The following is a 15,543-nucleotide window of genomic DNA, read 5'->3' on the forward strand; positions in this document are numbered from 1 at the left end:
GTTCCACAAATATTTGTTTTTTTTCGGTCTTGGCCGATACATCAAATCGGGGGAGGGGAGAGGGGAGGTGTTTATCGACGCACCTTGTGTTATGTGGTTACTGTGATATCACTTCATCCCTAGGACCGCGGTGAAGTAAACCTTATGATTCTGTATTACAAATAAAGGAACCGTGGCCCGGTGAATTTAGATGGTTTTCTCAAGGAACATTGTGAATGACAGAAATGAAACCAGGTCTGTGTCCCTAGTACCTAGCACAGTGCATAGTGGACACTCACGGTGAATAAGTGAATGCAACTCCCAATTCCATTCTCTTTCCACAGTCTCTTGCCAGAGGAATTCTTGAAAGTTAACTAGTCCAACTTCCTCATTTTAGAAAGACCCCAAGCTCTTGTCTCACAATGAATTAATGCAGAAGTGAAAACTGGTGACTTGGACTCTTGCCCCCAGTGTAATGCTCTTCCCAGTCTATTAGGCAGCTAGGGCTTTGGTTTGCACAGCTCTTTGGGAACTTCTACCTCAATTAGGGACGAGGGCCACTGATACATAAAATAACTGGAGTAATAGATAGGGTAGTTCAGAATTGTGTGCCAGACTGAGGAATAGATCACTGTGTGTTTGTTAAAGAAACTCAGGGGTGGGCAAGATCCCTGTGGGCTGTAGCATGTGGGAATTTTGGCTTGGGCTTTGACGAATGTTCAGCAGTTGACATAAAGGCACCTCCATTTCATTTTCTTAGTTGCTGCTCCAGTTCTTCTCAGTTGCTGTCCCAGTTCTGGCCCTCTTTATTCTCTCCCCCTCCCCCATCAAGTTCCTCCAACTAATGCTGCCAGAGTAGTGTTCCTCATCCCAAATCTGACCATCATTCTCTCACTCAACTTCCTGTGGTTCCCTCTTGCATGCTTAGTAAGATCCAACACATTCCAGTATGTGCGACTCACAGTGCTTGCCCCTACTTTGGTACACAGGCTTATCTATGCTTCCCTCCCCTGCTCCTCTTCATGGGCCTGCTGACTTTTTTTAAAATGTGAAGTTTCCCAATTCCCTCCACTTCGCTTATCCTATTCTGCCTACCTAAAGTATCAACTTCTCCCTGTTGTCTGCCTGTGGAATACTACACAACCTCCTGTGTCCAGCTCAAATGCCATTTCTTCCATGGTTCTCTTACATAGTAGAAGAATTCAGGGATGGGAGAGATCCCTGTGGGCAATAGCAATACTATTAGCTCCTTCATAAAACTTATGATTAAGAGTTTGTGATTGGGAATCGGGCAGATTGGATTTGATCCTTAGCTCTGCTGCTTTGTAGCAGTAGTGAACTATTAAATTGATGGTCCCCAATGGAGAAGGAAATGGCAACCCACTCCAGTGTTCTTGCCTGGAGAATCCCAGGGACCGGGGAGCCTGGTGGGCTGCCGTCTGTGGGGTCGCACAAAGTCGGACACGACTGAAGCGACTTAGCAGCAGCAGCAGCAATGAACCACACCACCAGAATGAACAGTCTTATGGAAGTCCCTCCTATATTGACTGGGGTCGTGGCCTTATGACTTGCTTTGATCCATAGGACCTTGGCAAGTATGATGCAAACAGAGGTTTGGTAAGGGCTGGCATGATGTACTCTTGGAATACTCCCTCTTGGAAGTTAGTCATGCTGAAGGGAAATCCTATTGCCATGCTAGAGAGAGTGAAAGAGAGAGAGATCCAGTAGAGAGAGGCCCTAGCAGATGTGAGAGACCTTCCAGATGTGCTGTGAGAAAGACAGATGGCCTGGGAGCCCCTGGATGTTCCAGCCGTCCTGGCTGAGACACTGCACATGTGAATGGAAGCATTTTGGGTACTCTGAATTGGGTCCAGCCTACAGATGACTGAATCTGTATAGGAGACCCCAGGCAAGATCAACCAAAGAATTGCCCAGTTAAGCCCAGCCTAGATTGCAGAATCATGAGCAAGTAAATGGCTTGAGCCACTAAGTCTGTTACAAAGCAGTAAACATTGGTGATTTTAAGACATTGGTTAATGAAGACATTGGTTATTTTATCTTGGACAGGTTTCCTTCTGGAGTTTAGTTTGCTCATCTTTGGAACTGAGGTGATACCACCTTATAGAGTTGTTTTGAGAAGTTAATAATATAACGTATACAAAGTGTCCAAGGTTGTGTTAGACAGGTTGTGTCTGGCCTTTATTCATGTATGCAGGATTCAAATTTTATTCTTGTTTTCAGTTGCTAAGTCATATCTGACTCTCTGCAGCTCCAAGGACTGCAGCATGCCAGGCTTCCCTGTCCTTCACCATCTCTTAGAGTTTGCTCAGACTCATGTCCATTGAGTCAGATGCCATCCAACCATCTCATCCTCTGTTACCCCCTTCTCCTCCTGCCCTCAGTCTTTCCCAGCATCAGGGTCTTTTCCAACTAATCAATTTATGAATCCCAAATATACCAGGCACTGTGGAATGTGATACAGTGATAAACAAGACCAAGTCACTCCTTTAAGGTACATAAACATTTGAAAAAGTTAGTCCCATTTTCCTCCTTACCCAATATGTGGTACATTGTAGGTGCTCATTACTTGTTGAATTGAACTCACTAATACACAAAAGTTAAACTAGATAATATTTTTCTTCTCCTATTTTATTAACTTCATTTCAATACTTACTCTATACCTGGGCTTCCGAGATGGCTCAGTGGTAAAGAACCCGCCTGCCAACTCCAGAGACTCAGGAGACTCCAGTTCAATCCTTGGGTCAGGAAGATTCCCCTGGAGGAGGAAATGGCAACCCACTCCAGTATTTTTGCCTGGGGAATCCCATGTGCAGAGAAGTCTCACGCGTACAGTCCATGGGGTGGCAAAGAGTTGGACACAACTAAGCGACTGAGCACACGTGCACACACAGTAATATACAAACTGTCATCCTTAAAATGCATGGATGGCTTGAAAATTGGCTTTTGCTTTAGTTCTGCTGGGTATCACCTCAGTGCTGGCACATTGCCGATGGATGTGAGATGACCAGTTAGGTAGGTTGTGGTCATTGGATTTTGAACTGAAAGATCAGAGGCCTGGTTTGCTATGTGTAAATAAAGAGTGAATAACTGTCTGAAGATAAAAGAGGGTGAGGGGGTGGGCCTTCTCTCGCCCCTCTTCCTTCTCTCCCAGCTCCCAGCCCTCTGCACAGGGGCCCAGTCGTGAATCTTTTAATTTTTGTGTATCTATTTGGCTGCGCTGGGTCTTTGTCCTGGCATGTGGAATCTTTTTTTAGTTGCGGCATGTGGAATCTAGTTCCCTGACCAGGGATGGAACCTGTACCTCCTGCAGTGGGAGCTCAGAGTCTTAGCCCCTGGATAAGCAGGGAAGTCCCTTGAATCTTTTTACTCAGTCTCCTTGAGAGGATATTCTCCCTCAGCTTCATTCTCTTTCTTCTGTTTCTTGGATCAACTTCCAAATGACCTCTGTTCTTCCACATCAATGAAACTGCTGTCACTAAGGTTCCAACAGTCCTCTTTGAACATGTAGTTCTATGCATGAACTGATGGTAAATGAAGTACAGCCTATGTATAAGTCTTCACCTTTTCAAATACCTGCCTTGTAGGGAGAAATGATAATGAACCCACTTAAGGCTTCTTGGGTTTGAATGCATCGCAGTTTTCTAGAAGCCAATTGACTTCAGCATCTTGGATGGAAGGATAGGTTAGGGCCCATAAAGAATGAACCAGGACCTTTAAATAAAGACATGCCTGTGAGTTTCCCATGAGAGTTCAATAGACAAATTGCCCCATGTACCAGAGGCTAAATCCAAGTCTTTATGTTCCCACGAGCTGCTAGACTAATCCCAGAATGAGGACATTCACAGAGAGGTTTACTAGAAACTAGAGCAAATGTGAATGACCTTTCAAAGATAAACTAGATGTGGTATTTTTGTGTTTTTTTTTTATGTGTGTGTGTGTTGAAGGCAAACTGCTTTTCTAAACTTGCAAAACCTCCCACCATATGCAAAGTTGTGGGGAAAAATGTGCTGGATGGACTTGGGCTTCCAACCCTCCAAGTGGAAATATTCTGCACCATTCAAAATTTTCCCAAGGTAGGAAGCAACTTAAACCTGTTCTTCTCTTTGTCTTGGCTCCACTGCATTTATTAGCATTTACTGTCTAAATAGTGGGAAATTAATGTTTCGAAATTCAGTGTCTGTGAGATACACATACAGTATTTGTAGGCAGTTATGAACACAAAGCATGAATCATACAATCTGCCATGATGGTTTATTATGTGCACTGTTGGTACAGACCTGAAGGTGATCTGAAGATTGAGACATGAAATGGGGCAAAAATAGTTTTAAAACTCTGACACTGCTAATGTCATGAGTTCTGTAATCTGCAGATAGGGTTATAGATTCATGTATTTACATGAAGATTTACATAGATTTGGTGGCTCAGATGGTGAAGAATCCGCCTGCAGTGCAGGAGACCTGGGTTGATTCCTGGGTTGGGAAGATCCCCTGGAGAAGGGAATGGCTACCCACTCCAGTATTCTGGCCTGGAGAATTCCATGGACAGAGGAGCCTGGAGGGCTACAGTCCATGGGTTTGTAGAGTCAGACACGACTAACCGACTCTCACTCACTTACATAGAATTATAAATATGTAGACTGATCTACGTGAAGAAAAATTCATTGTCATCCATGAAAATAATTATGATTAAATCTGTCTCCTTTTTTGCTATTTTTGAGAGAGGCAATGATAGAAATGAAGTTCAATGTAAGGTTTTTATAAGACTTATTTTAACAAGGTAATAATTTTAAACATTCCTTGAAGTCGGGTTCCACCGTGTTTCAATAGCTATAAAAATATCTCAAAGAAAATTACAGATTCTCATTTTCTCTTTGAAATTGGTGATAAAAGATCATGTACCTTAAAGTTGGATACATTCAATTTCCTATTTCCTGTGAAAGGCAGGGAAAATGTAGAACACATTTATATTGTTTTCAGAACATATGTTCTGTGGTGATCGCAACTCACTTTGAAGCCCACGAGAACGCTTCACCTGAGCTCGTTGAAGCCGAGGAAGTGGAAAGGTTGGATGCTGTCAGCACCGCAGTGCAGTGGGTCAACGAAACTCTCACTGAGGAGCTCCAGGGCCTAGTGCCCTCCAGCCAGGCTGAGGTGGATCAGGTGCTCAGGTAAGTATGAAACTTTGAAACGTTAGTGTCCAGTATAATCATGTACCTACTTTCTTTCCATTTCACCTGCCAATGAAACAGGTGTGTCCAATCTGTAGGGTACAGTTGGGAAGTCAATTAGGAAACATGCTAACGCATCAACATGCAGCATAAAATGTTGTTTTTCTCCTGAAAATCCTGTTATTAAACTTTTACTGTGTAAGGCTACGTAAGGTCTTTTGGCCTCTTTTTATGCATAGTGCTTTCCTAGGATTCAAAGTTTCTCTGGAAAAGGATCAAGAATTCAGACATCATCTTTTTCCACTCTGTACCTCCTCACATGCATCATCCCCATGAGCCTCGCTTATCCTTTTATATGACCCAGTGGGTGGTGCTTATGGTCTGATCTCCAAACACAGCCAAATATTCCAGGCCTTGCCCACAGGTTGACTCTAAAATGTGCAAACCAAGGAAGTACGGCTATGTGAGCATAGTTCACATAGCTAATCCAACCACGTTGTGGGTTACCATTACTTCTCCTTTTGTGTGGATCAATGCCACAGTCCTCGTGGCCAAAGAAGGTCAACTGGACTCTCTTTCTTTAAAGTTTTATCATTTGCTTAATTGTGTGTAACTTCACATTTTAGTTTGCATCAGAGTTGTATCATGACCTTATAAGAAAACTTTTTTTTGAATAGCTTTTTACAGGTTTTGAATCCTATATAATTTTGTGTGACTTCTAGTTATGTCTTTTATAAATAGCGTGTGCGTGTGCATGCACATGTGCGTGCTCAGTCGTGTCCGACTCTTTATAACCCTATGGATTGTAGCCCTCCAGTTTTTGAATGCTATTCCACTTCTTTGTGTGTGTTATTTGCTATTAACATATCCTTAATTGTTTTCCTAATCCCTTAGTCATACCTTCTATTTCATTACATTCCTTTTTTTCCTGGAACTTTCCCTCCCAAATCTCCCGTCTTGAGTTGTTCCTCTCTAGCCCTACTACAGAGATGCCATAAGATATCCCTTCATTGTTCTCCTGTTTCCTGGATCCCATATCTTCCTCTTTCTTGAATTGTTGGATTACATCCTGTAAAAGTAAGGTTGAAGGCTTCTCTCATGGTACACTGGATAAGAGTCCTCCTACCAGTGCAGAAGAACACAAGTTTGATCTCTGGTCAGGGAAGATTCTACCTGCTGCCGAGCAACCAAGCCCACAACTCCTGAGTCCAAGCTCTGGAGCCTGAGAGCCACAACTAGTGAAGCCTGCGTGCCTGGAGCCTGTGCTCTGCAACAAGAGAAGCCACCGCAAGAAGGCCACATACCGCAACAGAGTCGCCCTCGCCTGCTGCAACTAGAGAAAATACTCACCCAGGAATGAAGACCCAGCACAGCCAGAAAAATATATAATTTTTTTTTTAAGTAAGGATGAGAAAAGAGTATTTGGGATATAAATTTTTGTAAGGGTATTCTTACATGTGTGAAAATGTTAGCATTTTGCCTTCATGTTTGACTGTTTAGCTGAGTATAGAATTCTCATTTGAAATCTGTTTTTTTCATTACTTTAAAGGCACAGCCCCACCAGCATCTGATGCAAATTTGATTCCCAAGTCTTTTTTTTTTTTTTTATTTTGGCTTGTTGTTTTTTTGTCTCTGGAAATTTTTACCCTCTTTTTATTCCAGGAAGCTGAAATTTTATTTAGAGGTACCTAAGTTGGGGTTCCCCAAAATTTTTTAGCTGTTCATTTTAAGCACCCACATCAAATTAAAAAAAAGTTAGTCCTGCATATAATGCTATGTATTTCACTGTCTGTGCTTGCCTCGTTTTTTGTCTGGTGGTCATTTATTTATTATTTATTCAAAAAGAATAAATGACCATTAGCCTGAATAATGACCAGAAGCCCTTAATCAAATTATCTCTTCAAATTTTACTTTAAAAATAATAAACAGGGCTCAGATAATTTTTAAAATGAGCACCCGAAATCTTTAAACATTTATTTCCAGGCCAAAATGATTTTCAGTTCTTGAACACGGTTTTATAACAGTGTCATTTTTTAGTCTCGGAAATTGAAGCAGATTTGTTCTTAGGTAGCTTAAAAAGCAGAGTTAGCTACTGAAATATTTTAGGGTCAGCACTAAAATGTGACCAAAGTTACAAGCGATCTTCCTAAGTAATCTCATTATAAATCCATACTTTCTTGCCATTAAGGACATTCTTTGAAAATAAAGTACAAGAAGATAAGGAGAGAAAAGAATTGGAAAAGAACCTAGAAGACTCAACAGTGCTTTCACCCCAGCCGCCGCCGCCACCACCTCCTCCTCCACCTCCATCCAAGAAAAAAGGACAAAAGCAAGGTCAGTGGCTGATCGTCTTGTAGAACCTTAACCATAAGTGACAAATGTGGGGGAAGAAAGGCTGAAGCTTGGACTGCCTTTTCAAGGTCAGGTCTCTCTGCTGCACACCTGGGTTGGGTTCCCACCAGGTACCATCCATCCTCCATGCCATTTCCTTGCTTGAAGCTACAATGTTAGGTCAGCACGGTTTTACCCCATCTTGCCCTCCATTTTTATTTGTAAGATAAAAAATATTTCTTACCCAGATGTAAGCACTTAGTAAACAAAGTACTCTGAACAGTACTCTCTGCCCAAGGGCAGAGAGGGTGGGGGGTGACATGGAGACCTTCAACTGCTTCTCAAATTTCCTATTAGCTCATCAGAAAGCCACTCCATATTTTAAAAATTAATGGTGTCCTTTGATATACACAACCAACATTTCTTCAGTCCCAGGTAACATTAATGAAAACTGTCTTTGGAAGACCTTGCCATTTTAAGGCATATAACTGAAGTTATCATAGCCCTTTGCTCCATGCCTTCTAACATACTGTTCACCTCAGTTCCTCTGATATATTAATTCCAGAGCTGCTGCTAGTGTTGTAACAGTGTTTTGTATGTCCATCCAATTACAACACTCCTTGAAGGCACGAATCACGCCTCATTCAATTTAGAACCGCCAGTTCCTAGCATGATGCTGGGACTAGACGAAATACCAGATGAGTGTGGATTCCACTGAGTAAGAAAGCACCAGACCACGGGCCAAAGGGATCATGAATACAAGGTCTCTTACTTCATAGTTTCAGATGCTGAGGCCCAGACAGAGGAGGAGAGTTGCCCAAGGCAGAAAAATCATGTTAAACCAATCTTCTGGAAGGTGGGGATGGCCGCTGCTGAATCATAGGCAGAGACCACCAGTGGGTGTTCATTTGGTGGTTTCTTTTGACTGATAGAACATGGAATGTAAGACGGGAAGGAGTAGGAGGGAACCTTAATTTGCTAAACATTTAATGTGTGCTGGGTGCTTGCACATCTGACTCCACTTACCTTACATACCTGACTCAGGTCAGCAGCTGTGGGAAAGCAGAGAACAGGAGGGGAACAAGAGATTTATTATGGACGCTCTGGTGCCTGATCAGACTAAGTGGCTGAGAATATATGAGGGTGAAAGATGGCTGGGGATTCTGAGTGGATGGTTAGATCTGGAAGGAATTCTTCATAGAAAAAGACACCCACTTGGGGTTGGCAAGCAAGATAACCAGTTAGATATACACATGAGATGTTCAACACAAAGCTGGGTATGCAGGAGCGATGGTGGAACATAGAAAAACAAAGGGTTTGGAATTCAGAGACTGTCCAAATGGTCTCCTTAAATTCACGTTCTGCTGGATGTGGGGCAAGTCTTTAAGCCTAAGCCCTCATTTAGATGAGATAACAATTTCTACCCTATATGACTGTGGAAGGAGTTAATACTGAATATTCTAAAATGTCTTCAGCAAAATCCATGGCTGGGGACTCTTTGGACATTAGAGAGTAGTGACATCAGACAAACTTCTCGGGGGTGGAAGTAAATACGTTCTTCCCAGCCTCAGTTTTCAGCCTTTGCATCTGTAAGTTAAACATTGAAAAATACAGTTTTATCATAGTCGCACTTTTGCTTTCTGGAAAGCAATCTTTTATCAAATTTTTTTTCTTCAGGAAGGATGGAGACTTCTGCAGAAAAACCAATCATACCTGCAGAACCCCCTGAGCCTGTCCTCTGTGGCAGCATGGCCATAGGGGCTGTGTCACTGGCTGTTGCCAAAGCCAGTGCTGTACTGGACAATAATCCTCTCTACCTGAACATTGCATTACTGAAGCACCACCAGGTTAGTGCCCATTACACACCTTTACAAGAACCATGAGTGTCTCAACACGAATGAACCATGTTTCTCATTTCCTCTTGCTTCCCTGCCCCACCACCCCCATTTCAGGAACAGCCAAAAAAGCTAACTATACCTCTTCTGATGGTGTCGCTGGTCAGCTGTGGGAAGTCATCACCTGGGAAGCTGAATTTGATGAAAGAAGTGATCTGTATACCCCATCCTGGATTAACAGCTAAACAAGTACCTTACATTATCTCAAAGTACCTTTTCTTTAAAAAAAAAATCTTCATCATTAGTGAGTTTTTAGTGGATGACCCCAAGGCTTATGATACCAATGGAAAAATAATTAAATAAAAAATGAGAAAAAAATTTAGGAAATTAGGGAAGCAGGAAGAAAACAAGACCACAAATGAAAGGGGATCACATTTAGACCACCTTGGATCTCTGGCTGTTTGTAATATTGACTCATGCTAGAGGATCACAGTTGAGTTTGAGCAAGCTCCGGGAGTTGGTGATGGACAGGGAAGCCTGGTGTGCTGCAGTCCATGGGTCCCAAAGTGTTGGACATGACTGAGCAACTGAAATGAATGGAGAGGCTCACAGAGAAGCCTTGAGAGTGCTAGAAGGATGTTCTTTGGGGCAACTGAGATATCTTTATTTACTAGTCTATACACAATGGCTGCAACAAGAGGAAGCTGGCACTTTCATAGGAGCCCTTCTGTTAAGTAGGAACTGCAGAGCCTAGCAGATTGCCTGGCACGTAAGAGAGGTTTAGTGCATGTTTATGGAATATGGAAGGAAGGAATCCTAAGTGGCATGTGTACTACTCAGAGGTCTGTCAGTGCCTCACTGTTCTTCAGTGGCATAAATGAGTCAATATGCCTCTTTATATCTTCATGAAATATCCTGCCAATTAGGCATTAGGCAGAACTAAGCATTCGTGTTCTGTAGTGGATGTTTACAGGAAAAGGACAGGAAGCTCTGTCCCTTCTGGGCAACATAGTGACTGATACTTTATCCAACATAGTGAAAATCTTTTTTTTTTTAATCTCAAGATGATTTCTTTATGATAAAGAATTCTTTTTTTTTTTTTAAGGGAAATAGGCATTACCTCGCTTTTATCAGTTTTGGAAGACTCAAATTTATATCTGGCGCACCATCTGTCAGATCCCGTGCAGATCCTGGTGCCAGGATCTTTCCTTCAGTTAATATCTGTTGTGCTATTTGGGTACCAGAGCGTTTGGCATGCCATTCTTTGTCTGTCTCCATATGCAGATCCCACCATCAGCAGAATACATCCTCCCCCTTTCTAAGTGACAGTGGATTCATACTAATTCAAACACTCCCCTGAAGAAGCCCTTGATGACCTGGGACATGTGTTGCAAGAAGGTTGGTCGGGAGACCATGAAAGAGAGTGAAGTTAACGTGACCCAACCAACTAAACCAGCCAGTTCTGAACGGTGAAGACAGGATAACGAGGAAGAGCCTCTCATTCATTTTCACCCAAATAAAAATGGAGAGTTGAAATTAGCATTTAATCCTCTGATATTGTAGGCCATGTGTAATTCACTACCCAGGATGTCTAATCAAAGACCCCACAAATATTCTGAGTTAGAAATATTCATGTGTGGTGTAAGTGTTTATATTTAAAATTCTAGGCTGCAGTTGTGAAGTGTGAAGTGAAAGTCACTCATTCATGTCCGACTCTTTGAGACCCCATGGACTATACAGCCCATGGAATTATCCAGGCCAGAATACTGGAGTGGGTAGCCTTTCCCTTCTCCAGGGGATCTTCCCGACCCAGGGCTCGAACCAGGGTCTCCTGCCTTGCAGGCAGATTCTTTATCAACTGAGCTATCAGGCAGTTGTGGAAGATCACGGTTATTCTGCTTACAGGGTGTAGAGATGCTTCTGGAAATTCAGAAACACATCAACAAAGCAATTGAAATGGTATGTAAAGAGGATATATGGTATGTAACAACATGCTTATATACCTTCTGGTGTTGAAATTATAGTTCATATGCAACATGATCAATATTGTTGCTACAGATAGAAAAACGTATTCATCTTCTTTGGGTTTCCCCCATGACCCAAGCTCATACGTTCCCTCATTGGCTATGGGGCCAGTTTCTAATGGAATTTAATCATCTCATTTTGATTTCTGAGGCAGATGGCCCTGTGCGAAGATTGTGAGGGAAAGATCTGGCCCCTAGGATCATGAGAGGCCGCTTGGTATGATGGTGAAGGCACGGTCACATGTGCCTGCTCAGAATCCCAGTGTTGGGCAAATGAATACCCTTGACTGAGAAGCCCTTGGGGGGGATGTCACAGAGGCTGGATGGGGGCAGCTGTAGAGGCACCAGGTGGTTCCATCATATTCTTTTTTTATTATTAATTTAAATCGGAAGATGACTGCTTTACAACGTTGTGTTGGTTTCTGCCATTCAACAGTGTGAATCAGCCGTAAGTATACATATATTCCCTGCCTCTTGAGCTTCCCTCCCATGCTACCCGCATCCCACCCTTCTAGGATGTCACAGAGCGCCGGGTTGGGCTGCGTGTGTTATACAGCAGCTTCCTATTAGCTGTCTTACACATGGCGGTGTATATGTTTCAATGCTACCCTCCCAATTCGTCCCACCCTCTCCTTCCTCCGCTGTGTCCACAAAGTGCATCTCTGTCCATGGACACATCAGGAATACCTGTTCAGATGCAGGAATGTACAGTCATGTTCTGACTGGGGTCGTGCACAGTGCACAGGCTGAGGGGCCCGATCCTTGTCTTTAACTTTGGAATAATGCTGCATTTATAGAGAAGCTGAGAGTCGGTGCAGAGAGTTCGCAAACACCCCCTCACCCCAGTTTCCCCCAGGGTTAACAGGATACATCACCGAAGCACATTTATCACAACTAAGAAACCAAAAGGCTGCGTTACTACTAACTGAGCTCTAGACTTTATTCAAATTTCACTGGTTTTTCCACTAACGTCCTTCTTCTGTTCCAGGATCCAATCCTGAGCCCACAGTTACATAGTGTGAGGCTTCTAAACTACATGATTAGGACGCACTAGCTGATTCTCCTGCAGGATGGGGGCCAAGTTGCCATCTCGAAATGTTGTGAAGGAACTTTGGCTCCAGTGCAATCTTGCCAGCGCTGAATCAGTGATGGGGGCAGGTGGCTGGGGCCCATGCCCTACAGTTGATCAGAATTGCTTTAAGCACCTGGCTACCCACTCCAGTATTCTTGCCTGGAGAATCTCATGGTCAGAAGAGCCTGGTGGGCTACAGTCCAAGGGGTCACAAAGAGTCGGACACCACCGAGTGACTAACACTTTCACACATTCATACTGGAGCCGGTTTCCGGGGTGATTTCCAGGAGGCCAACTTCCTTATAGGTGACCAGCCTGCAGAGACTCAGACTTGGGCAAGTTCACCTTGCCTTTTGCGTTGCCCCTTTACTAGCTGTGGGCCCTTGTGCCAATTACATAAGCTCTCCGCCTCAGGCTCCTCGCCCACAAAATGGATGTGATACATTGTGAGGAGTATACAAGTTAAATACATGCAGTGTGCTCAGAGCTGACACAGCCACGAGCAGTGCCTATGGTGGTGGCTGTCAGAGCCGGTGGAGGAGATCCAGCTTAGAATATTAGAAATTCAGGATATTTGAGCTTTCTGGAGTCATCCTGACTTTCAAATTTTTAATTATACAATTTTAATTATACAGTTTATTTTTAACTATACAAGTAGCTCATGCATGTTCTTAGGAAAATCCAAATACCGGTAGAGCTAGTCCCCCTCACCCCACCCCTGTGCTAACTCTGCCTGCCTGGACCCCACACTCACCACCACCCTCAGTTCCAGTTCCATCTCTAGAGCTGACCACTGGTAAAAACTGAGTCACCACCACCTCCGTTCCAGTTCCATCTCTAGAGCTGACCACTGTTAAAAACTGAGTGTGGTCTTCTAGCCTTTGTTTTGTATTTATACACACAGATATCACACATCCAAGTATATAGCATGATTTGTATTTAAAATCATGTAAAATTCTGCACAAATCTCTGCAGATGCTTTATTTTTTTACCCTTTTTATTTGTGTTCATCTTTTACTGATAATCTAGGAATTCTTTCTGTAATAAAGGCTTCAGTCCTTTCTACATGTCACATTAATACCTAATTTCCTCTACCACGTTGCCTGCCTTTTTAACTGTATTTTATGAAGTCATAGAGATATTTTTTCTTTTTCAATTTTGACAAAATAAAATGTATCACTGTGTTCTTCTAAGGCAGTGGTTCTTAGTGGGGAGTGATTTTGCCCAAAGGGACAATTTACAATGCCCAGAGACGTTCTGGGTCGTCCCAGTTTGAGGCTCTCCTGGCATCTAGAACGCTGAGATCAGGGATGCGGCTACACATCCGACAATGCACGAGGCAGCCCTTCAAGCAGAGGATCACCCAGTCAAAGTATCAAGAGTGCCACAGCTGCAAAACGCTGCTTTAGGACTTTTGCCCTTGCTCAGCTCTGGGCCATGAACATGCTGCTCTTTACCTGGAGGGCTCGGCACTCCCACGTTCCCGACTCCCACCAGGTATCTGCTTCTTCCGAGTCCCCTTCCCTGACTCTTACCCAGGGAAGTCCCCGGCTCTGCACTCCCCATCACACCGCCCTCCTCCTGGTTGTTACCTGCGTCTCACTATCTGCCATCACTAGATCACAGCTTCCTGAGCCAGTGCTGTGTGTGTGTCTCCCTGTCTCTCTCGGCACATCACTTCACTTCCTATATTATTTTTATTAATACCGAGGGATAGAAAGCTCAGCTGACTCCACAGTGAAAGGAAGCAGGATAACTTCTGTATTTGTGTATACTTGAGTATGAACCTTGTTGATTCTTGACGAACATGCCTCCACTTATAGAGGCAATAACTGCTGGGCATTAAAGTGCATCGTCTTTTGGTGGGGATGGCTGTGCTGGGTCTTTGTTGATTTTGCACAGGCTTTCTCTTGTGCAGAAGCTGAAGCGCCAATACTTTGGCCACCTGATGCAAAGAACTGACTCATTAGAAAAGACTGACACTGAGAAATATTGAGGGCAGGAGGAGAAGAGGACGACAGAGGATGAGATGGTTGGATGGCATCACTGACTCATTGGACATGAGTTTGTACAAGCTCTGGGAGTTGGTGATGGACAGGGAAGCCTGGTGTGCTGCAGTCCATGGGGTTGCAAAGAGTCAGACACGCCTGAGCGACTGAACTGAACTGAACTTGTGGGGCACAGGTCCTAGGCACATGGACTTCAGTAGTTACAGCATTCAGGCTCAGTAGTCGTGACATATACAGGCTTAGCCATCCCATGGCATGTGGAATCTTCCTGGCCCAGGGATCGAGCCCATGTCCCCTGCATTGGCAGACAGGCTTCTGTCCACTGCGCCACCAGGGAAGTCCTAAAGAGCGTCCTATAAAAGGCTAAATCCATGTTCCAGTGTGCTGCCAATACTGCACACCATGGGAGCGTCTCATTGGGAATTAGCTTTGCTTTTAATGTCACATGACATCACATACATCAGATCCAGCAGATTTAATGACCATCAGCTATTTCCGAAAGTCAAACCTATCCTGTAGGTGAGAGTGTTTGCACCATAAGAATATTTAAAACAATATGTTGGGCCTTTAAAAGCAAATCCCACACTGGGGTTATTCCTTACGGACAAGAAGGGGACTTAAGACCCTCCTGTAAAAAAGAATTCCTGAACACAGCAGGAGTCAGGACATGATGAGGGAATACTTATATAAGTAAAAATGCATGAACGTGTATATCCATACCCCCATACATTAGAGTGGTTGGCATCACCCGTGTGTGTGTGTGTGAGAGAGAGAGAGAGAGAGAGAGAGAGAGAGAGAGAGGGAGAGAGACTTGAAGCATGACCAGCTCAGCCCAGAACAGTTGCCAGGTCAGAGGACCAAAAGCTCTGCCTGCTGCCACAGACGTGTCTGAAAATCCCAAGTGACATATCTTTATCTTCTGTCCCACAGTCCCCTCCTCCAAAGCCAGAGACAAAAAAAAGTCACGATGGAGGCAAAAGAGGCCAAGTAAGTAAATGCATTTCCCACACTCTGTATGACAGGTCATTTTTTCCCCGCCCCCTCCCCTCTCCCAAAGTCACTCTGCTCCAGGACCAGGCCTCACATAAACAGAAATCGCATGGTA

The 15,543-nt window shown here is 43.7% G+C and overlaps 1 protein-coding gene across 4 annotated transcripts in view; it reads left to right on the forward strand.

The window, feature by feature from the left end:
* ENO4 (enolase 4) overlaps positions 1 to 15,543 on the forward strand; it is a 29,420-nt gene that overhangs the window by 3,082 nt on the left and 10,795 nt on the right. For 2 of the 4 annotated variants that reach the window (XM_010820049.4, NM_001205373.1), the window contains 7 exon segments: positions 3,945 to 4,073; positions 4,977 to 5,167; positions 7,356 to 7,501; positions 9,176 to 9,345; positions 9,451 to 9,582; positions 11,239 to 11,292; positions 15,369 to 15,425. In XM_010820049.4, coding sequence (XP_010818351.2) covers positions 3,945 to 4,073; positions 4,977 to 5,167; positions 7,356 to 7,501; positions 9,176 to 9,345; positions 9,451 to 9,582; positions 11,239 to 11,292; positions 15,369 to 15,425 — 879 coding nt within the window. 4 annotated transcript variants of the gene reach the window in all.

Source organism: Bos taurus, chromosome 26 (genome assembly GCF_002263795.3).
Source record: "Bos taurus isolate L1 Dominette 01449 registration number 42190680 breed Hereford chromosome 26, ARS-UCD2.0, whole genome shotgun sequence".
In the NCBI taxonomy this organism is placed as follows: domain Eukaryota; kingdom Metazoa; phylum Chordata; class Mammalia; order Artiodactyla; family Bovidae; genus Bos; species Bos taurus.